This window comes from Anomaloglossus baeobatrachus, chromosome 1 (assembly GCF_048569485.1).
Source record: "Anomaloglossus baeobatrachus isolate aAnoBae1 chromosome 1, aAnoBae1.hap1, whole genome shotgun sequence".
Classification (NCBI taxonomy): Eukaryota; Metazoa; Chordata; class Amphibia; order Anura; family Aromobatidae; genus Anomaloglossus; species Anomaloglossus baeobatrachus.
Window position 1 is genome coordinate 475,979,367 of NC_134353.1, and position 23,949 is coordinate 476,003,315.

General features: G+C 47.0%; 1 protein-coding gene across 2 annotated transcripts in view; it reads left to right on the plus strand.

The window, feature by feature from the left end:
• Nucleotides 1-2,283: 2,283 nt before the first annotated feature.
• NR2F6 (nuclear receptor subfamily 2 group F member 6) overlaps nucleotides 2,284-23,949 on the plus strand; it is a 63,376-nt gene continuing 41,710 nt past the window's right edge. Inside the window, exon 1 of one of the 2 annotated variants that reach the window (XM_075314799.1) lies at nucleotides 2,284-3,222. In XM_075314799.1, coding sequence (XP_075170914.1) covers nucleotides 2,951-3,222 — 272 coding nt within the window. In that variant the 5' untranslated portion in view covers nucleotides 2,284-2,950. The remainder of the gene's footprint in view (nucleotides 3,223-23,949) is intronic. The other variant, XM_075314809.1, reaches the window with a different exon arrangement.

The following is a 23,949-nucleotide window of genomic DNA, read 5'->3' on the forward strand; positions in this document are numbered from 1 at the left end:
GCGGTCTGATGGGTGTATGTGAGCGTGTGTGTGATCTGATGTGTGCGCGGTCTGATGGGTGTATGTGAGCGTGTGTGTGATCTGATGTGTGCGCGATCTGATGGGTGTATGTGAGCGTGTGTGTGATCTGATGTGTGCGCGGTCTGATGGGTATATGTGAGCGTGTGTGTGATCTGATGTGTGCGCGGTCTGATGGGTGTATGTGAGCGTGTGTGTGATCTGATGTGTGCGCGGTCTGATGGGTGTATGTGAAAGTGTGCGTGCTCTGATGTGTGCGCGGTCTGATGGGTGTATGTGAGCGTGTGTGATCTGATGTGTGCGCGGTCTGATGGGTGTATGTGAGCGTGTGTGTGATCTGATGTGTGCGCGATCTGATGGGTGTATGTGAGCGTGTGTGTGATCTGATGTGTGCGCGATCTGATGGGTGTATGTGAGCGTGTGTGTGATCTGATGTGTGCGCGGTCTGATGGGTGTATGTGAGCGTGTGTGTGATCTGATGTGTGCGCGATCTGATGGGTGTATGTGAGCGTGTGTGTGATCTGATGTGTGCGCGGTCTGATGGGTGTATGTGAGCGTGTGTGTGATCTGATGTGTGCGCGGTCTGATGGGTGTATGTGAGCGTGTGTGTGATCTGATGTGTGCGCGGTCTGATGGGTGTATGTGAGCGTGTGTGTGATCTGATGTGTGCGCGGTCTGATGGGTGTATGTGAGCGTGTGTGTGATCTGATGTGTGCGCGGTCTGATGGGTGTATGTGAGCGTGTGTGTGATCTGATGTGTGCGCGGTCTGATGGGTGTATGTGAGCGTGTGTGTGATCTGATGTGTGCGCGGTCTGATGGGTGTATGTGAGTGTGTGTGTGATCTGATGTGTGCGCGGTCTGATGGGTGTATGTGAGTGTGTGTGATCTGATGTGTGCGTGGTCTGATGGGTGTATGTGAGTGTGTGTGTGATCTGATGTGTGCGTGGTCTGATGGGTGTGTGTGAGCGTGTGTGTGATCTGATGTGTGCGCGGTCTGATGGGTGTATGTGAGCGTGTGTGTGATCTGATGTGTGCGCGGTCTGATGGGTGTATGTGAGTGTGTGTGTGATCTGATGTGTGCGCGGTCTGATGGGTGTATGTGAGCGTGTGTGTGATCTGATGTGTGCGCGGTCTGATGGGTGTATGTGAGCGTGTGTGTGATCTGATGTGTGCGCGGTCTGATGGGTGTATGTGAGTGTGTGTGTGATCTGATGTGTGCGCGGTCTGATGGGTGTATGTGAGTGTGTGTGATCTGATGTGTGCGTGGTCTGATGGGTGTATGTGAGTGTGTGTGTGATCTGATGTGTGCGTGGTCTGATGGGTGTATGTGAGCGTGTGTGTGATCTGATGTGTGCGCGGTCTGATGGGTGTATGTGAGCGTGTGTGTGATCTGATGTGTGCGCGGTCTGATGGGTGTATGTGAGCGTGTGTGTGATCTGATGTGTGCGCGGTCTGATGGGTGTATGTGAGCGTGTGTGTGATCTGATGTGTGCGCGGTCTGATGGGTGTATGTGAGCGTGTGTGTGATCTGATGTGTGCGCGGTCTGATGGGTGTATGTGAGTGTGTGTGTGATCTGATGTGTGCGCGGTCTGATGGGTGTATGTGAGCGTGTGTGATCTGATGTGTGCGCGGTCTGATGGGTGTATGTGAGCGTGTGTGTGATCTGATGGGTGTGCGGTCTGATGGGTGTATGTGAGCGTGTGTGATCTGATGGGTGTATGTGAGTGTGTGTGATCTGATGTGAGTGTTGGCCAGGAGGGGAGGATGGCGTGGAGCATACCTGCTGGGAGCACCCGCCTGAGATGGCAGACGCCCGGTTAAGTAGGACTCTCCTGGGAAGGGGATCTACAATTTTTGGGGAGTAAACTTTCCCCCAACCATGTTTCCCTGAGCATAAGCCCTCCCCTGAAAATAAACCCTAGCGCATTTTTCGGGGCATAATATAAGCCAGTGTCTTATTTTAGGGGAAACACGGTAGAATGCGCGAGCTCTACCATGCTCGGTGGTCGTATCGAGCAGTTGCACAGGACCCGAGTATTATGGGATGGGATGCCGGCCTCCTCCAGAAGCTGCTCGTTACTGAGGACGGTCGTGCTCGCTACGTCCTGTATCAGCCGCTCCAGTTTCCATGTATACATTAGTTTGCCTTCAGCCGCTGCCTGCCATTTTCGTCCATCTTGTTCCAGCCCTGGCCTGAGGTGACGCGCCCCGTGCACACAGGCACCTGTATAGCTGTGAGGTAATTCCTCCGCATAGCCGAGTGCCCCCACCTCCGGACGTCCAATCCCTCCTCTGCCCAGGACCCTCCTCTCGGGTGTCACATGGTAGGAGGTGGCCCAACTGCCCGCCCTCCCCGCTCCCATCGGCCGCACTCCGGACCGGGCACCGGGCATGGGGCGAACAGAGAGGGGCTTCGCCGGGTAACTGCACCCCGCAGGGGGCCCTCACATAGCCCAGGATCTGGTCAGTGCCTCCTCACAGACTCTCTCCCGCTCTCCGCAGCGCTGAAGTGTAGCAAGCACATTGTACACGGCACATCCGGGGTGCAGGCTCCCACCCTGCTGAGCACAGCACACTGCCGGCCGCGCGCCTGCAACTTCTGCCAGTGTGTCCACGCTCCACAGCATTGCGCCTCTGCCTGACTCGCCATAGCTCTGCTCTGTCATAGCCACAACATCCCTCAGGGCAGCTGGATTTCATTCCATCCTGTTAGGTCCCACTCAACCGGTCTGTCCTGTTCCTGTATCCAGGCAGTCCAAACAGGGCAGAAAGTGCTGGCACCACAAGCCTGACCTCTAGCCCCACTCTGCAGACTGTCCCCAGCCTGGCATATAGTGGGTGGCTGTGCCATAATGCCTACACCTGGCTAGAAACATTGCTCAGGTTTGGGTTCTGCTCTTTTCCTAACTTTTGTTGATTTTGGTGCTGTTATGGCCATGGTGTCTGGGGGCTGGGGAGACCCCAATGGCGACACTAATGGGATGGGGAAGGGGTACCCCAGAAACTCAGAGGAGGATGAGGCCTCACCACCTGGAGGAATGAGTGACCCTGAGCAGGGCGATGAGGAGCGACCTGGCATCCAGGTGGATTGTGTTGTATGCGGTGACAAATCCAGCGGCAAGCATTACGGGGTCTTCACCTGCGAGGGATGCAAGAGCTTCTTTAAAAGAAGTATTCGTAGGAATCTTAGCTATACGTGTCGGTGAGTACAAAGTTGTCTTTTTCTACTTACGAGCTTTACGTATTTAGGAAATCCTTTTCTGTTGCATGTCCTTTCCAGACAAGGTAGTATCCGTAATAATATATGTGATGGTGGAGACGTAGAGGAACCGATGTCACTAATTAACCATTGCTAGATCTGATATACCCTACAGCCTACAACGGTGTGCCAAGTGAATAGATGGTTGTTCAGCGCAGTAAACTGACAGGTGACGGGGTCTTCCATAGGATATATGACAGCCAATACGTTGCCACCCGCCTCCCTCTATAATTAGGGCCAAGTTTCTAAAATACTATTGCTTAAAGGTATTGTCTATTACATCCACAACATCTAACTTTGTAGGTCAGTAAGCCTTTAGTGAATATGTCCATCCTTGTACTCGGAGCAGAACGACATTTATACCTACCTGCGTACAATGATGGAAAGTCAACACCTTGTTTTAGCTAGAAGGTCCCAAGTGGTAGTAGAGACCTTTCTATAAAGTTCATCCTTTGGAATGGATCAATGTTTATTTAGTGACACATGTCATTTTAGTTGTTGGCTCTTGTAAAGGTGGGGTGCGTTTATGGGTTGTCTCTGGGGTAGCATGTTATCACTAAGGCCGGGCTTCACTCTTTTGATATGATCCGAGACTGTCAGATGTACTGTTTGACCCGACCCAATCTAAGTAGCTTGATAGACATATATGAGGCTGTTGAGTTTTGGTCAGGAGACCTGCAGCCAGTCCACACTCGGACCATGAACGTTGGAAGGTGTGAAGCTGGCTTTGGGCTAAGGCCGAATTCAGATGGCTATGTTTCACGATCCAAGTACGGACTGACCGAATTTAACAGCCTCGTGTGTGTCTATGAGGCTGTTGGGTTTGGAGACCCACGGTCAGTCTGTACTTGGGCCATGACATATGGACATTTAGTTAATAATAATAATAATAATAATAATATTATTGCGCCATCAATTCCATGGCGCTTTACATGTGAAAGGGGTATACATAATAGGGCAAGTACAATAATCATAAACAGTACAAGACACAGACAGGTACAGGATGATAGAGGTCCCTGCCCTCGAGGGCTCTCAGTCTACAAGGGATAGGTGAGGCTAGTTTCACACTTGCGTTGGATGGGATCCGTAGCATTGCGTTGTGTGACGCATGCAACGGATGCGTTGCATATAGTGGCACAACGCATGCTACAGATCGTACAAAATAACGCAATCCGTTATAGGTTTTTTTCCTTGACTTTACACATCTGAGCATGCGCAGTTGTGTAAAGACGGATGCGTTAACGGAATCCGTCAAATGACGCATTCTAACGTAATCCGCCACCATAGGCGTCCATTATAAAAACTACGGACGCCAAACGGATTCCTGCAGGTTGCGTTTTTTTGACACTCCATCAAGCGCAGAAAAACGCTACATACAGCGTTCCATCCGCTCGACGCAGCGTCAAAATAACGACGCTGCCTCGTCCAGCGGATGCAACGCAGACACTTGCGTTACAGTGCGTCGTCCATATAAGTCTATGGAGAATAGCGCAGTGCGTTAATGGACTGCGCTATTCTCCATAGTGACGGAATGCGCTGAACGCAAGTGTGAAAGTAGCCTGAGGAGTTTAGTTAAGCTAATACCAAGATTTCTTTTTTTTTTTTTTTTTTATTTAGTTTAAAAGACATATATACACATAGATAAGCATGAATAACATAGCTGGATAAAAAGTCATGAACCGCACATCCAAAAATCATACTTAGGCAAAAATTTATATACCTGAACATGAGGTTCTTGGTTTAACATCGTGATCAGACTGTATAAAGCCCACTGCCAGGTCATGGCGAACCTCTGAGTGGGTCCCTAACTTATCTGAAGCCTTAGGCCCTGTGCGCACTGGAAAATGGAATTTTCTCAAGAAAATTCCGCAGGCACTGAAAGATTACCGCACACGCGGTAAAAAACCGCGGCAAACCGCACCCGAAAACCGCATGCGGTTTGCTGCGATTTTACCGCGGTATTGTTCGCGGTATTGCCGCGTGTGGGTTGGTACATGTGCTTTATTGCATTCAATGCAATAAAGCACATTGAAAAAAAAAAATATATAATTTCCTTCTGAGATAGATAGATAAATACAGATAGAAGAATAGATAGAGGGATAGATAGATAGAGAAATAGACAGAAGAATAGATAGAGGGATAGATAGAGGACAGATCGCTGCATTTCTCCCCAGCGGTAGTGAGTTCACATTACCGGCCGTGGGAAATGACCGGTAATTACCTCTGCTGTCTCGCTGCGAGGCTGCATTCATTCAGCGCTGTGTGTCAGTCGCGGCTGGATGTAAGCAGCACAGGACCTGTGGATTACGCCGGAGCGGTGGATAACGTCGAAGCTGTGTGTTGGAGGGGTTAATAAAAGGCTGAACGAGGCTTATTTGTGTTTTATTTAAAATAAAGGATTTTTCGGTGTGTTTTTTCACTTTACTTACGGGTTGATCATGTTAGCTGTCACATAGACGCTGCCATGATCAAGCCTGGAGTTAGTGGCGGCGATCTGCCGCCATTAACTCCTTGTATTACCCTGACTGCCACTGCATCACGGCAGCAGGAAGAGCCGGGGACACTCCGGTACTGCCGCATAATGCATGCGACAGTCCCGGGGCAGCTGTGGCTGATCTTCTCGGCTGTGGAACGGGGGAGGGAGGCAGGGGACATTAACCCTGCCCCTCTCCCTCCCCAGCCTGAGAATACCGGGCCGCCGCTGTGTGCTTACCTCAGCTGGACGGTAAAAATACGGCGGAGCACACGTGTTTTGTTTTCTATATTTCCGTTTGATTTCTGTGTGTGTTCTATGTGTCTGTGTTCTATGTCTCTGATCTGTGTGTGTTTACTCTCTGCTCCGCTTCCTCTTCCTGTCATAATGACATCACTTCCCTGCAAAACCGCAGGCAGCGATGTACATTACCGCAGGTAAACCGCGAAATACCGCAGGGAATAACGCAGGAAAACACAATGAACCGCACAGAATTTGCTGCCTGCGTTATTCCCTGCAGGATTTCACGATTACATTGGAGTCAATGGAGTGAAATCCCGCAGCGGAAAAGAAGTGACATGCAATTGTTTTTGCTGTGGGAATCCCGCAGCAAAACATGCAGCTTTCAAATTCCGCATAGTGCGCACAGCATTTTTTTTCCCATAGGTTTTGCTGGTGAATTGCTGCAGAGATGTTATGAACATTTTCTGCAGCGAAACATGCAGAAAATCCACGGCAAAATCCAGTAAGTGCGCACAGGGCCTTAACAACGTTGTGGCTTCTTGCAGTAGAATACCATGTCATCTGCTCTAATAATTTAATATCCAGCCTTGAAATTCAATCCTTGAAGCTGGGACCTGGAACTCTGGCCCTGGACAGAGCCTGTGTTTATTTAGACTTTGTTCACATCATAGTCTTTGATGAAGTGTATCCTGAATGTGTCTATAACCTTTATTGGGCCTGACATGTTCTAGGAGAGTTGCAGTTAGGCCGGGGCCACACGGGGCACTACTGCGATCCTTGCATGACACTCGGTTCACACTGGCAGGACAGCAGGAGCCGAGTGTCACTGCGACTGAGGCCCGATCATGCGATCGGACCTCAGCTGCGGGAGGAGGGCCGATGCTGCGGAGGAGAGGGAGGGATTTATCTCCCACTCTCCTCCGTAGCTGGCTATTGCAATCCTTGCCCTGCACTCGCGGTACGCCGCTGTACCGCAAGTGCAGTGCAATTTTTCTCTAGCCCCATAGACATGAATGGGTGCGAGAGAAACAAGGATCGCATTACAGTCGCAGCATGCTGCGATTGTTTTCTCGGTCCGATTAGAGCTGAGAAAATCGTTCATGTGCGCTGACACACAGGGTAATATTGGTCCTAGTGGAATGCGATGTTTTATCGCATTCCACTCACTCCGATTTTCATGCCGTGTGTCTTAGGCAAGATATCGATCAATGTGTGTTGGTGTTTGGCTTTTCAATACAAAGAGAATCTACAAAAAAAGTTGCATGCATTGGTGCCAGATCCCTGGAGTCAGTAGGAAAACTACAGACTCAAACTTCTGTTTTTTTGGTTTTTTTTTCACACTCAGACTCCAGATTCGACTTCTTTGTAAATGCTGCGGCGATATCTAATTATTTTTTATCACCACTAGAAAAATTCAGTTATACCTGTTTTGGATAAAAAGGGCTTTGGATTGATAGAACGACATATTTAAAAGAAGTTTCTGAACTCTTTCCTAAATTTCTATGAAAGTAAATGTGCTAAATGATTCAACAGTGATATTGTTTTTTTTATTTTGAATCCTGAGCAATACATTTCTACCAATTGTGTCCATGATGCCATAGGTTTATGCTCTTAATGTACACTTTGCAACATTTCCCTTTTGTTCAGTGAATGTGGTGTGAACTTATTTTGCATCTACATAGCAACCTATATAGCACTGATTCCTGGTGTTTCCAGCTATGGGATCTATACCTGCCTGGTTGATGGGTGATAACGTGTTTGGACCCTCTCAGCGGGCCATAAACTTAAGATATTTAACTGCATACCCTTAGCAGATACAGATAAGTATGGCCATACACTAAAGATCTTAAAGGGAACCTGTCACCAGATTTGGCCACTATAAGCTGCGGCCACCACTAGTGGGCTCTTATATACAGCATTCTAACATGCTGTATATAAGAGCCCAGACCGCTGTGTAGAACGTAAAAATCACTTTATAATACTCACCTAAACGGTGGGGGTGCGGATTAGATGGGTCAGGTGGGCATCTCCATTCTTCGGTACCAGCGCCTCCTCTTTCGGCCATCTTTGTCCTCCTTCTGAAGCTATTGTGGATGACATGGCCTATCTCTGGGAGAACAATGCTATAGTCTTTGATCGACATCTCTTCCCCTCAGTGAGATGGTGCTACCAAACACATAAGAGTGTTGGCTGAACCCGTCAATATCGGCAGGTTTGTCTGACATTAGTCTGCTGTGTATGGGGCCTTTACTGATGGCAGATATCTGTCTAATCGTTGATCTGTGGTTTTAGATTTTTTTGAGGGTTGCTGTTGACAATCGTTGTATACAATAGATAGTGAGCTGTGAATTGTTGTGGCAATGTTATCAAAGAGGACAATTTTACAGGCCAGCACATTAAGCTGGGTTTACACACTGCAACATCGCAAAGGACATCGCTGTAACGTCACCGGTTTTGTGACGTAACAGCGACCTCCCTAAGTCTCTGTTGAGTCGCTGGTGAGCTGTCAAACAGGGAAACCTGGCCAACAACGCAACAGCGATCCGGACCTGCAGAGCGACCTAGCTGGTTGTTGGGGACGTTGATAAGCAGCTTTTTGAAAGGGAAGTTGCTAACAAAGTCGCTGCAAAGTCTTTCACACACTGAAGCTTTGTAGCGATGCATGCTGCACAGCGGGAAACAAAGGACCTAGGAATGGTCCTGAACGATTTGTAGCGATCAGCAACTTCACAGCAGGGGCCAGGTCGCTGATGTGTTTCACACACTGCAACATCGCAAACGACATCGCTATTGCGTCACAAAACCGGTGACGTTACAGCGATGTCGTTTGAGATGTTGCAGTGTGTAAACCCAGCTTTAGATAGTTGTCAGACATTCATCCTAGGTTGAAGGGATTAACCCATGAAGATATACTGTATTGTAAGGGTACCTTCACACTTAGCGATGCAGCAGCGATCCGACTAGCGATCTGACCTGGTCAGGATCGCTGCTGCATCGCTACATGGTCGCTGGTGAGCTGTCAAACAGGCAGATCTCACAAGCGACCAGTGAACAGCCCCCAGCCAGCAGCGACGTGCAAGCGACGCTGCGCTTGCACGGAGCCGCCGTCTGGAAGCTGCGGAGACTGGTAACTAAGGTAAACATCGGGTATGGTTACCCGATGTTTACATTAGTTACCAGCGCACACCGCTTAGCTGTGTGTGCAGGGAGCAGGGAGCCGCGCACACTGCTTAGCGCTGGCTCCTTGCTCTCCTAGCTGCTGTACACATCGGGTTAATTAACCCGATGTGTACAGCAGCTACATATGCAGAGAGCCGGAGCCGGCAGCACAGGCAGCGTGAGAGCTGCAGAGGCTGGTAACTAAGGTAAATATCAGGTAACCACCTTGGTTACCCGATGTTTATCTTGGTTACAGCTTACCGCGGCTGCCAGATGCCGGCTCCTGCTCCCTGCTCGCTTCATTTCGTCGCTCTCTCGCTGTCATACACAGCGATCTGTGTGTCACAGTGGGAGAGCGCCTTTGAAGAAAACGAACCAGGGCTGTGTGTAACGAGCAGCGATCTCGCAGCAGGGGCCAGATCGCTGCTCAGTGTCACACACAGCGAGATCGCTAATGAGGTCACTGCTGCGTCACAAAAAGCGTGACTCAGCAGCGATCTCGGCAGTGAGCTCGCTGTGTGTGAAGCACCCCTAAGATAGGCCATCAGCACTTGATTGGTGGGGGTCTCTCTTCAGGAGTCTGCCAGTTACGACAGTGAAGTGACTGCAGTGCACTTGAGTGTGACAAGCTGTAGTACAATTTTTAGTTTTAATTTCCCAAAATGACATATTTTTAGTGTATTTATGCCTGAAAACATATATACATACCGTATATGTGTACTACATTGCTTGTAGGTGGGGTGAAAAATATACTACGCGTCGCTTACCACTGTAAAAGCCCATTTAGAAGTATATAGATATTCGTTATGATTTACTTAGATAACCTGTCAGCTGGATTTAGCACTATAAAGTAAATACATGGCCATAATGGCGCTGTGATGCTGATTTAATGGATACCTGCAGTGAAGAAATCTGATCTTTGGTTGCTGAATAAACTTTCTGTAAAGGAGAGGTCAAACTCAAATACACAGTGGGCAAAATTTAAAAACTTGGACAAAGTCATGGGTAGAGTTGAGCGGATCGGTTATAATGAGTGAGAGACAGAGAAAAAAAAAAAACCACCGGATCGTGCACCCGAATCCCGGGTACTGGTCGGACTCGGATCGGACTCTCGAACCGTGCGGATCCGGATTTTGCCGATCCGGGTCCGCTCAACACTAGTCATGTGCCAACCTAGTCACTCCATACCTAATAATGGGCCCCACATCGCCCTCCATACAGAATAATGGGGCCCACACGGTTCTCTATACAGAATAATGGGCCCCACACAGTCCTCCATACAGAATAATGGGCCCCACACGGTCCTCCATACAGAATAATGGGCCCCACACGGTCCTCCATACAGAATAATGGGCCCCACATAGCCCTCCATACAGAATAATGGGGCCCACACGGTCCTCTATACAGAATAATGGGCCCCACACGGCCCTCCATACAGAATAATGGGCCCCACACGGTCCTCCATACAGAATAATGGGCCCCACACGGTCCGCCATACAGAGTAATGGGTCCCACACGGTCCTCCATACAGAATATTGGGCCCCACACGGCCCTCCATACAGAGTAATGGGCCCCACACGGCCCTCCATACAGAGTAATGGGCCCCACACGGCCCTCCATACAGAGTAATGGGCCCCACACGGCCCTCCATACAGAGTAATGGGCCCCACACGGCCCTCCATACAGAGTAATGGGCCCCACACGGCCCTCCATACAGAGTAATGGGCCCCACACGGCCCTCCATACAGAGTAATGGGCCCCACACGGCCCTCCATACAGAGTAATGGGCCCCACACGGCCCTCCATACAGAGTAATGGGCCCCACACGGCCCTCCATACAGAGTAATGGGCCCCACACGGCCCTCCATACAGAGTAATGGGCCCCACACGGCCCTCCATACAGAGTAATGGGCCCCACACGGCCCTCCATACAGAGTAATGGGCCCCACACGGCCCTCCATACAGAGTAATGGGCCCCACACGGCCCTCCATACAGAGTAATGGGCCCCACACGGCCCTCCATACAGAGTAATGGGCCCCACACGGCCCTCCATACAGAGTAATGGGCCCCACACGGCCCTCCATACAGAGTAATGGGCCCCACACGGCCCTCCATACAGAGTAATGGGCCCCACACGGCCCTCCATACAGAGTAATGGGCCCCACACGGCCCTCCATACAGAGTAATGGGCCCCACACGGCCCTCCATACAGAGTAATGGGCCCCACACGGCCCTCCATACAGAGTAATGGGCCCCACACGGCCCTCCATACAGAGTAATGGGCCCCACACGGCCCTCCATACAGAGTAATGGGCACCACACGGCCCTCCATACAGAGTAATGGGCCCCACACGGCCCTCCATACAGAGTAATGGGCCCCACACGGCCCTCCATACAGAGTAATGGGCCCCACACGGTCCCCCATACAGAGTAATGGGCCCCACACGGTCCCCCATACAGAGTAATGGGCCCCACACGGTCCCCCATACAGAGTAATGGGCCCCACACGGTCCCCCATACAGAGTAATGGGCCCCACACGGTCCCCCATACAGAGTAATGGGCCCCACACGGTCCCCCATACAGAGTAATGGGCCCCACACGGTCCCCCATACAGAGTAATGGGCCCCACACGGTCCCCCATACAGAGTAATGGGCCCCACACGGTCCCCCATACAGAGTAATGGGCCCCACACGGTCCCCCATACAGAGTAATGGGCCCCACACGGTCCCCCATACAGAGTAATGGGCCCCACACGGTCCCCCATACAGAGTAATGGGCCCCACACGGTCCTCCATACAGAGTAATGGGCCCCACATATTCCATAATCAGCATGCTGTGACTGATGAAAGGTCCTCTTTTAAGTACATTTTGTGTTTTTACGATATTGGGGTACGTGCCCACGATCAGTGTTCACAAGTTACAACATTTTAGATGCAGCATTACTTCAGCTGCGTCCAAAGCGCTGTGATGTACAGTACAGGCACAGTGGATGGGATTTCTTCTGTGGTGCTGCTTTCCGAGGCTGTGTCCTCCGTAGAGAGCACACAGTGATGAGACCGCAGCGCTCTGAACCCTAATTATGGGTACGAGCAGCTGCGTTCTCCTGCGGAGGAGACTTGCGGCCCCGCAGGTCAGGACCCGCCGTGTCCTGGATGCAACGAGTCTTTGACGTGGGCACGTATCGTTAGTGTCAGTTTTCAATTTTTAAAGAAACTTTTAGAATCCTGTATGTGTATATTTTATATAGGAACTTTCTTTAATTAGTGCAGCTTTCCTTACAAAATGTCAGGCTCTTCTGTCCATAAAATGGCTGTTGATGGCGGAGCATGTGACCAGACCTGTCCATCAGCCTGATTTTTGCATTGAGGAAGACTAATGGTCTGGTCACATGCAGTTATTAAATGCACAGAAATGCTGGTCAGTTTGTGAGACAAGCTGCACTGACGAGAGAGTGGCCACCTCTCCAAATTATTAATCTACCCAGAATCTCAACTACAGATAATATTCAGAATATTCCGCAAAACCAGAAACTCCTCTTAGGCTGCTTTCACACTACGTTTTTTTTAGCATGCGTCATCAACGTTTTTTTGCTGTAAAAGCGGATCCTGTTTTTACAAAGAAAAATGCATGTGTTATTTTTCAGGATCCTGTCACTTTAAGTTTATGGGCGGGCATTGGAGTCATGTGATCGGGAGTGAGGGGAACTGAACGTGATAGACTGGGAGCCGACATCTGACAGCTGCAGAGGCTTGTAACCAAGGTAAACATCGGGTAACTAAGTGAAGCGCTTTGCTTGGTTACCCGATATTTACCTTGGTTACGAGCGTCCACCGTTCTCAGGCGGGGGAGAGGGGAGGGAGTGGGAGAGAGAGGGAGGGGGAGAGAGGGATTGATCACCCGAGGCTGGTTTCTGGGCATGTTCAGTAGAGCAAGCAGGATCCTGTCTATCAGAATACCAGAGTTCACATGCGTTTGCGTGCAGTATAGTCAGGATCCAGTGAAAAATAGTATTTGGAAGCAGCTCAAAAACGCTACAAGTAGCGTTTTTGAAAAAAGTTAAAAAACTGCAAGTCGCTGGATCCTCACTATAACGCACACAAACGCAGGTGAACGCATGTTGATGCGAGTCCATTGCAAATGCATTGAAATGAAAACGCATTTGCACTGGATCCGTTTTTGCGTTAAAAAATGTTCATGACGCATGTTAAAAAAACGTAGTGTGAAAGCCGCCTTAAAGCCTCTTTCACATGTCCTTGCAAAACACACAGTCCATAGTGTGGGTGCGTATGTGCTCTGCAGGAACTTCTATGCTCACCTGGCACTGCCGTCTCCAGCGCTGCTACTAGTGGGTCCGCGGTGAAGTGAATATGCATGAGCAAGCCAGGAGAAAGGGGAGTATAGAAAATCATTTTATTTTAAAGACACATTTTTCTCCGGTACATATCACGCGGATCACATCATTGTGCGGTCCGTGTGACACCCGTGCTGCCAGAGATACAGACTTGTCTCCATGTGGAATACACTGACACGCTTGTGCGCCACACCAGCACGCGTCCGTGAGAAAACACAGATGTGTACACAGACCCATGGATTTTAATGGGTCTGCGTATGTCTGCGTCTCCAATACGTATGAAAACGGACATCATACATACCGGAATCACGAGAAGCGGGCCTAAGACAGCCTGTTTCGAGGTGTTTTTCACCTTGTCAATGTAGTTGAGTCTGGCTAGCTGATGAGTGTGACATGGGGTTAGTACTGGTTCTCCATGTGAGAAAAGTATGTAAAAAGCATCACACGCATTTGAGGTTTAGCTGAGTGATGTATATAAAACTGGCCAGCAATTGTAGAGGTTCTTGGATGAAGAAAATGTAAGTAAGCCCAAGAGTGAAACTAAACACACACTTCAACATATAGTGTGAATTTTGACACCACATGTTTTTCAGAAATTAGCATGAAATGGATTTTGAAGCCTGAAAATTGCAATTTTTCCAGTGAGATCTCATTTCAGTACCCGATACAGTGGGGCTTGAACATTTGTTCTCTACAAAGAATTTTTCATATTTTTACTATATTTATTTGACCTAATTTACTTATTGAACTCTTGTAAAAATCTGACCTAGTTTTAAGAGAACCACATTTTTTTTTAAACATTAGACTTTACAATTTTTTTTTTTTTAATGCGTTAATGATTCAATATCACATGCGATGTCTTGAAAAGTATTCACACCCTGTGAACTTTCAAACTTTATTCATGTTACCTCCACAAACCTAAGTGTATTTTATTAGGATTTTGTGTGATATGCAGGAAGCAAATATTTGTGAAGTATAAAGGAAATGATTCATTGTTTAGTAAATATTTAAAAATTATAAATTAGAAGGTTGTGACATATTTGTATTCAGCCCCTGGTAGTCTGATACCCCTAAATATGATACTCAGTAGCCAATTGCCTCAAGAAGTCACCTGATTAGTAAATTAATGTGTAATTTATTCTCACTTTAGCTGTTCTGTGAGGGCCTCAGAGGTTTGTTTGAGAACATTAGATATCAAAGACCATCCTGTAGGGAAACCTGCTAGTATGTGGAAGAAGGTGCTCTGGTCAGATGAGGTTAAAGTAGAACTTTTTGGGCTGCGTGCAAAATGCTGTGTGTGCCGGAAAATTTACCACTGGGAATCGCCCTGAAAACACCATCCTCACCATCAAACATGGTGGTGGTGGCAGCATCAAGAATGGTTTTCTTCAGCAGGGACTGGGAAGTTGGTCAGAGTTGACGGGAAGAAGGATGGAGCCAAATACAGGACAATCTTGGAGGAAAACCTACTAGAGGCTGTGAAAGACTTGAGACTGGTTTGTAGGATCACCTTCCAGCAGAACAATGCGTTCGGGTGTCCGTCTGTAGAAAACGTATATGTGTAAAAATGGCACAAAACAGAGCACACGCTAACGCAGTGTGCTCCATTACAGTGAACGGCCCTGCCGGGCGCATGCGTCCAGAACACACTTTGAAGAGTGGGGGAGGGGCGGTTCGGACGGATCCTCCAACGGGACCTGTGGACGTAGGGAAAAACGCAATGTGAAAGGAGCCTTAGGATTAGCAGATAATTTGAAAGCGAAAGTCTGGTGTTTCCAATCAATGTCATGACAATCGGGTGTGAGTGACCTATTTTACTTAACCCCTTCAGCCCTGGGGCACTTTCCGTTTTTGCGTTTTTGTTTTTTGCTCCCCTTCTTCCGAGAGCCGTAACTTTTTTTATTTTTCCGTCAATCTTGCCATATGAGGGCTTGTTTTTTGCGGGACAAGTTGTACTTTTAAATGAAACCATACGTTTTACCATATGGTGTACTGGAAAACAGCAAAAAAATTCCAAATGCGGAAAAATTGCAAAAAAAGTGTGATGGCACAATAGTTTTTGGGATGTTTTATTCACGGTGTTTACTATATGGTAAAACTGATGTGTGGGTATGATGCCTGAGGTCGGTGCGAGTTTGTAGACACCAAACATGTATAGGTTTACTTGTATCTAAGGGGTTAAAAAAATATCACAAGTTTGTCCAATAAATGTGGCGCACGTTTTGCGCCATTTTCCGAAAACATGTAGCGTTCTTATTTTTTGGGATCTATGGCTCAGTGACGGCTTATTTTTTGCGTCTCGAGCTGACGTTTCTAATGGTACCATTTTTGCGCAGATGCTACGTTTTGATCGCCTGTTATTGCATTTTGCATAAAACTTGCGGCGACCGAAAAACGTAATTTTGGTGTTTGGATTTTTTTTGCCACTACGCTGTTTACCAATTAGATTAATTGATTTTATATTTTGATAGATCGGGCATTTCTGAACGCGGCGATATCAAAAATGTGTATATTTATTTATTTTTTAACCCTTTAATTTTCAATGGGGGGAAAGGGGGGTGATTTGAACTTTAAGGTTTTTTTTTTTTTTTTTTATTTTTTAAAACTTTCTTTTTTACTCTTTTTTTTTATTTTACTAGTCCCCCTAGGGGCTATAACGATCAGCAAGCCGATCGCTATTATCTATCTGCTGATCACAGCTATACAGCTGTAAACAGCAGATACAGTCACTTTCTTTTTCCCTCTGTTCCGTGCCGAGGGAAAACGAAAGTGAAACATTATAGCTGCAGGCGTCATCACATGACCCTGTGCTACGATGGCAACCACCGATAGTCACGTGATCACGCACGTGACTTCCGGTGGGGGCGGCGGTAAGTAAAAAACATGGCTGCGCGCATTTAGATCTTGCTGCCAGACTTTGGCAGCAAGATTTAAGGCGTTAATGGCCGCGGGTGGAAGAGATTCCACCCGCGGCTAGCAGGCACACATGTCAGCTGTTGAAAACAGCTGATATGTGTGCCGACCGCCGCCGCCTGCCCCAGGCAGGGGGTGGGGCTTAACAGGACACGCTCCATGACGGATATATCCGTCCATGGTCGTGAAGGGGTTAAAGAACAGGGATCTCTCAAAGTCCTGTTTTTCACAACACATTTGTGAACGTGTATCAACGCACAAAAAAATGATTTCTGGAAACCTCAGAAGAGAAATTGTTGATTCTCTTCATGCTGAAAAAGTTCATAAAACCATTTCTAATGAGTGTGCAATTGGAGGAAATTCAAGACCATTATTACTGTATTAGGCTAAGTTCACATGTCCAGTAATCATCCGTTAGAATGGATGCAGCAGCAATCCATTGGCAAAAAAAGTTGTTCAAACAAAACTTATTTTGTCCATTTTGAAGAAATTGATTGTAGGATCTGTTTATTTTAACATGGGAGTCTATGAAAAACTGATCTGTTAACTGATTGCTATTTATCCTCTATTTCAAACTAATCCAGTAAGCAAAATCAGATCCTTTACAAATGAAAGAAAAACGAATGGCTAAATAGCAGTCAGTTAACTGAACTTCTATAGACTCCCATATTAAAAAAAAATCCTGCAAAAATCGTTTTGTTTTTTTTTAAGCGGAATATTGTTAAAAATGCATATTATGTCAGAACAGCTGCACCCTATAATTTATGTGATAGATTGTCCGATTCAGAATCTCCTTGCCTACAACATGCTGCTCTCAGATGAGGTAGCAAAAACCTGCTGACAAATTTCCTTTCAGATTACCTGCACAAGCCAGTAGGCTGGTGCAACATTGTTTTGTAAAAGGATGAGACCAAAATAGAACTTTCTGGTTTAATTGAGAAATGTAATTTTTGGTGGAAGCAAAGCTGTGCACCAGGGCAAAAAAACCCTCATAAAATCTGTGAAACGCGCTGGTGGCAGTACCATGCTTTGGGCTTATGTTTCATTTGCCCCCTTCCTGGTTTCTTATTTTTTTGCATGTTTGTCACACTTAAATATTTCAGCTCATCAAACAAATTTAAATATTGGACAAAGATAAAACACAAAATTCAATTTATAGTGAGGCCTTTATTATTAAGGGAAATAGAAATACAAATCTACGGGTGCCCGTATGAATAAGCGATTGCCTCCCTTTTTAACATTAACTGTGGTTTAGCACATCTTTGGGAAGCTTGAGTTCTGTTTCCCTAACCACACCTTGGCCTAATTACTGCTACACTTGTTCTCAATCAAGAAATCACTTAAATAGGACCAGCCTGACAAAGTGAAGTAGACCAAAAGATCCTCAAAAGCTAGACATCATGTTGCGATCCAAAGAAATTGAGGAACAAATGAGAAACAAACTAATTGAGATCTGTCCATCTGGTATAGGTGTTAAAGCCATTTCTAAGGCTTCGGGACCCCAGCGACCTACAGTGAGAGCCATTATTCACAAATAGCGAAAACATGGAACAATGGTGAAGCTTCCCAGCAGTGGCCGGCTGACCAAAATTACCCCAAGAACGCAGCGATGTCTCTTCAAAGAGGTTACAAAAGACCCACAATACCATCCAAAGAACTGCAGGCCTCAGTTAAGCGCCGTGTTCATGACGCCACCATAAGAAAGAGACTGGCCAAAAATGACTTCCAAGGCAAAGTTTCAATATGAAAACCACTGCTGAGCAAAAAGAACATAAAGGCTTGTCACGGTTTGGCCAGAAAACATCTTGATGATCCCCAAGATTTTTGTGAGAATATTCTGTGGGCTGACTAGACAAAAGTTGAACTTTTTGGAAGGTCTATGTCCCATTACATCTTACCAACAGTAAAACATGGTGGTGGTGTGATGGTCTGGGGTTGTTTTTCTGCTTCATGACCTGGAAGACTTGCTGTGGTAAATGCAACCATGACTAAAAAAATCCTGAAAGGGAATCTTCGGCTATCTGTTCGTGACCTCGAGCTGAAGCACACTTGAGTTATGCAGCAGGACAATGATCCAAAACACACCAGCAAGTCCACCTCTTAATGGCTTAAGAAAAACAAAATTAAGACTTTGGACTGGACTAGTCAAAGTCTTGACCTTATTCCTATTGAGATGCTGTGGCATGACCTTTAAAAAGGTGGTTAATGCTCGGAAACCCTCCAATGTTACTGAATTAAAACAATTCTGCAAAGATGAGTGGGCCAAAATTCCTCGAGCGTTGTAAAAGACTCATTGACAGTTATCACAAACACTTGACTGCGGTTGTTGCTGCTAAAGGTGGCCCAACCAGTTATTAGGTTTAGGGGATTTCTTTTTTTCCTTAACCTTTTCCTATCCTGAGTCCCCCAGGGGGGGACATTCCAAAAAATCCGTTACGCTCCTTTGTCTGGCCACTGCCTTGTTTATCATTCACATGTGAATAAATTGATTTCCTGTTGATTTATTTTACAAAATTCATTCATATTGCAAAAATTCTGTTTTGACGTTTTTTTCCCAATTATAATAGGATTTCTATGGGCAGAACAGGAAATTTTATGGGATAGGAAAAGGTTAATAATAAAAACCTTAATTTATAAACTGCATTTTATCTTTACCTGTGTTATGTTTTCCTAATATTTACATTTGTTTGGTGATCTGAAACATTTAAGTTTGAAAAATATACAAAAGAATAAGAAATCAGGAAGGCGGCAAACACATTTTCACACCACTCTATATAAATGTAGTAATGTTTACTTTTATTATTTAAACATAGAATATAGTGACACTAAAGATTTTGTTTACAATATGTTTTACTAAGGGCCCTTAATGGTTTTTCTGTTGATGAAGCTGTGGATTTATATATAACGTAACAAGTTATAGCTCTAATTAGGGCTGTGGAGTCTGTATAAAATGGACCGACTCCTAAAATATTTAATAAATTGGGTACAGAGGTTCAATGCAGTATGTGATAAATTTTTTCATAAGAATTTGGGAAAGTTATGAAATGTCCTATACATTTCTGTTCTATTTCTGACCAAATAATCTAGGCTTTTAGTTGAGCTAAATCTGTTCTGCATTTCAGCTACATAATATAAGTAGAGAAGCTCCTCCTCTACAGATAAGGGTAAAAACAGACACAAAGAATGCCTGCAATCATCTCAGAACTGCTAGAGACTCTAGAATGAACAGGAAAGTAGGATTAAGGTAAGTACTTCTTAAAGCAAGTCTAAACGTTCAATAAACAGCAAAATGATCCTTTAAGGCCACGTCACACTAAGCAACATCGCTAGCAACATCGCTGCAAAGAAACAACTTTTGTGACATTGCTAGCGATGTTGCTGTGTGTGACATCCAGCAACAACCTGTCCCCTGCTGTGAGGTCGTTGGTTGTTGCTGAATGTCCTGGGCCATTTTTTAGTTGTTGCTCTCCCGCTGTGAAGCACAGATCGCTGTGTGTGACAGCGACAGAGCAACAACTGAATGTGCAGGCAGCAGGAGCCGGTTTCTGCGGACGCTGGTAACCACAGTAAACATCGGGTAACCAAGAAGCCCTTACATTGGTTACCCGATGTTTACCTTCGTTACAAGCATCCGCCGCTCTCAGCTGTCAGTGCCGGCTCCTGTTCTCTGCACACGTAGCCACAGTACACATGGGGTAATTAACCCGATGTGTACTGTGGCTAGCTGTGCAGGGAGCCAGCGCTAAGTGGTGTGCGCTGGTAACCAAGGTAAATATCGGGTTGGTTACCCGATATTTATATTTACCTTAGTTACCAAGCGCAGCATCGCTTCCACGCGGCGCTGGGGGCTGGTCACGGGTTGCTGGTGAGATCTGCCTGTGTGACAAGCTCACCAGCAACCCGTGTAGCGACGCTCCAGCGATCCCTGCCAGGTCAGGTTGCTGGTGGGATCGCTGGAGCGTCGCTTAGTGTGACATCTCACCAGCGACCTCCTAGCAACTTACCAGCGATCCCTATCAGGTTGTATCGTTGTTGGGATCGCTGGTAAGTTGTTTAGTGTGACTGGGCCTTTAGATGATCTTGTTGAAGCTGCTTCACATCTCTCTAATATTTATCACATGCGCTGTGTTGTGCACACGCTGCAGCTGGCAATAAGAGAGAGTCTGCAAGAGGGACATGCTGGAACTCTGATTTGCAAAGTGAGGAAATTGGTTATTGCTGCCAGAACCCCTAAAATTTATTCCATCTTAGGCTAAGTTCACACATCCTGTGTTTTCAATCCGTCAGGTCCGTCAGCAACGGATCAGTCATTTTCAAGATGTCAACTGATGCAACTGATGTGTTTTTCACAGGATTCCTTTCACAGGAATCCTGTGAAAAAACGGATCAGTTGCGTCCGTTACATCCGCTGTGCATCCGTTTTTTGACGGATCAGTCATGATCCGTCTGTGTTTGGGACAGCCCAGTGGGCGTGCCAAGCATGCTGGGCATGCTCAGTAGAGCATGACGGAATCCTGCGCTGGATTCCGTTGTAAGACGGATTACGACGGAATCCAGCACCATAGACATGCATTACAAGCTTGACGGATGGCGACGGATTCCTGCGCGGCGCGTTAATTTTGACGGCCCGAAAAACGTTACATTCTGCGTTGCTCTCCGCTCGGCGGTCAGTCAAAAACGACGGACCGCGACGCAGCGGATGCAACGCAGGGTCATCAGTCGCAATCCGTCACTAATAGAAGTCTATGGGGAAATACAGGATTCCTGCAAAATATTTTGCAGGATTCCGTAATTCCTCAAGGCTACGGATTGTGACTGATGCAAAACACAGGATGTGTGAACTTAGCCTTAAAGAGACGTGCTGGAAAAGGGACAATTGTCAATCAAAACACTCGTTATGGCAGCACTTATTTAATGATTGAACGATTGCTTTAGCTGAAACCATTTCTTGTAGACCTCACCAAACTCAGGTAACAATAAATGAAGCTCAATGGACAAATGTGGCTGCATTCAAGGAATTGCTTCATCACCCATTTGGACTATGTGCAGACGCTGCATCTTTTTGGTTACCACAAAGATGCACGTTTTTGGCCCCCAAAAAACGCACCCGCTGCAAAAACACATAAAAAAAACCCCACATGCGGTTTTGCTGCGTGATTACCTGCATTTTTGCCCAATGCGTTTTTTAAGTCAAATCTATTGATAGAACATATAAAATAGAAAGAGGGATAGGATAGATAATAATAAAGAAAGATTAGAAGAGATAAAAAGAATAGATAATAATACAGAAAGATAGCATAGCTCGATAAATAGAGCGATAGCTAGCTTGGCCAGCTGTTTTTGTTTTTTTAAATTATTTTTTGGTAAAACAAATGACGTAGTATGTCCCCCATTTTTTTTAAAACCAACCAAGGTACAGCAGACAACTTGGCTAATATTATTAATGGTGGAAGGGCCATGGTTCTCCATTAAATGCACCAATTCTGGCGCTGGACCTTGCTCTTTCCGTTGCCCTGGTGCGTTGACAATCTGGGTAATAAGGACTTTATGGCAGCCCACAGCTGCACAAGTCGTTTAGAATTTAGAACTAAAGATAAAAATAAAAATGGGGTCAGTCACACACAACGACTTAAGGGTACTTTACACACTGCGACATCGCTAGCGATCTCATTAGAGATGTGAAATTCTAGATTACAAGTGCGATCTTTCGAGGTCGCACATAGGTCATTTTACGCATGTGCGATCTCAAAAGATCGCACTTGCGATCTAGAATTTCACATCGCTAATGAGATCGCTAGCGATGTCGCAGTGTGTAAAGTACCCTTTACCAGCGATCCCGAAAACGATGCGACCTGATAGGGATCGCAGGTAAGTCGCTGGGAGGTCGCAGGTGAGATGTCACACAGTTAAGGGGGCTTTACACGCTACGATATCGTTAATGTTTTGTCATCGGGGTCAAGTTGTTAGTGACGCACATCCGGCGTCATTAACGATATCGCAGCGTGTGACACTGACCAGCGACCTTAAGCGACCTCAAAAATGGTGAAAATCGTTCACCATGGAGAGGTCGTCCTAAACTCAAAAATCGGTAAGGGTTGTTTATCTGTGTGACACCGCAGGAGCGAGGAACGTCTCCTTACCTGCCACCGGCCACAATGCGGGGGGGAAGGAGGTGGGCGGGATGTTACGTCCTGCTCATCTCCGCCCCTCCGCTTTGATTGGCCGGACGCTTAGTGACGTTGCGATGACGTCGCTGTGATGCCGAACGTCCCTCCCCCTTGAAGGAGGGATTGTTCGGCAGTCACAGTGACGCCGCCGACCAGGTAAGTATGTGTGACGCTGTCGTAGCGATAATGTTCGCTGCGGCAGCGATCGCATGCGCGACGGGGGCGGGTACTTACACGTTCGCTATCGCTACAAATTGCTAGCGATATCGCTACCGTGTAAAGCCCCCTTTAGATCTTACCAGCGATGCAGGAACAATACAGGTCGCAGTAGCGACCTGTATAACGATCTCAGCAGTCTCTGTGACCCTGTCACACAGTGTCAAACACAGCGATGTGTCCTGCCCAGCAGGACATCGCCTTTGAAGAAAAGGGCCTGGACCATTCTGCAACGACTAGAGATCTCACAGCAGGGGCCTGATCGCTGGTAGGTATCACACATAACAAGATCGCTAACGAGATCGCTACTGCGTCACGGAAACCGTGACTCAGCTGCGATCTCGCTAGCGATCTCGTTATTTGTGACAGTGCCTTTATACTCCTGTGTTGTCTTACCGAAGGGGGGCGGCAGCGGTGGTGGAGCTGAGTCACAGGAGGCAGAGGCTGTGCTAACAGCGGCGGCGGGTCAATGGTGTCAGCGGCAGGTCAGTGGCCGTGGCGGGTCAGTGACAATGGCAACGGCGGGGTCAGTGGTAGAGCAGGCCGGTGCGGTGAGTGTCCCAGTCTGTCCGCAGGCACCTGATGGCACCTGGAGCGGCACGTGCGCAGATGGAGCTCTCATCCAAGAGCTCAATCTGCGCATGGAGCTCCATTTGTGCAAGCGTTGACTCCCGATGCCATCATTTGAAACCGGGACCGCGGACAGACTGGGACAGTCGCTGCACAGCCACCGCAGTCCGCACAGCCGTCCGCCCAACCGCAGAGAGAGGCAGCCGGGATAGAGAGGCACCCGGCCGCCCGTACACAGAACTGCTATTTTCGGATTTTACGATGCACCCTTCAATTTCCTCTCAAATTCTTTGAAGGAAAAGTGCGTCTTATAATCCAAAAAATACGGTAAGTCTTCAGGTTCCTTTTGAAGGTTTCCACAGTAGGCGAGAGTCTAATATGTTGCGGTAGAGAGTTCCAGAGTATGGGGGAGATGCGGGAGAAATCTTGTATGTGATTGTGGGAAGAGGAAATAAGAGAAGAGTAGAGAAGGAGATCTTGTGAGGATCACTGCAAGCTCGTTAAAGAAATTGTCCGGCCACAAAATCCCCCAAATTTTTTTAAGCTGATCCATGCTGTATTGTCATCTAAAACAC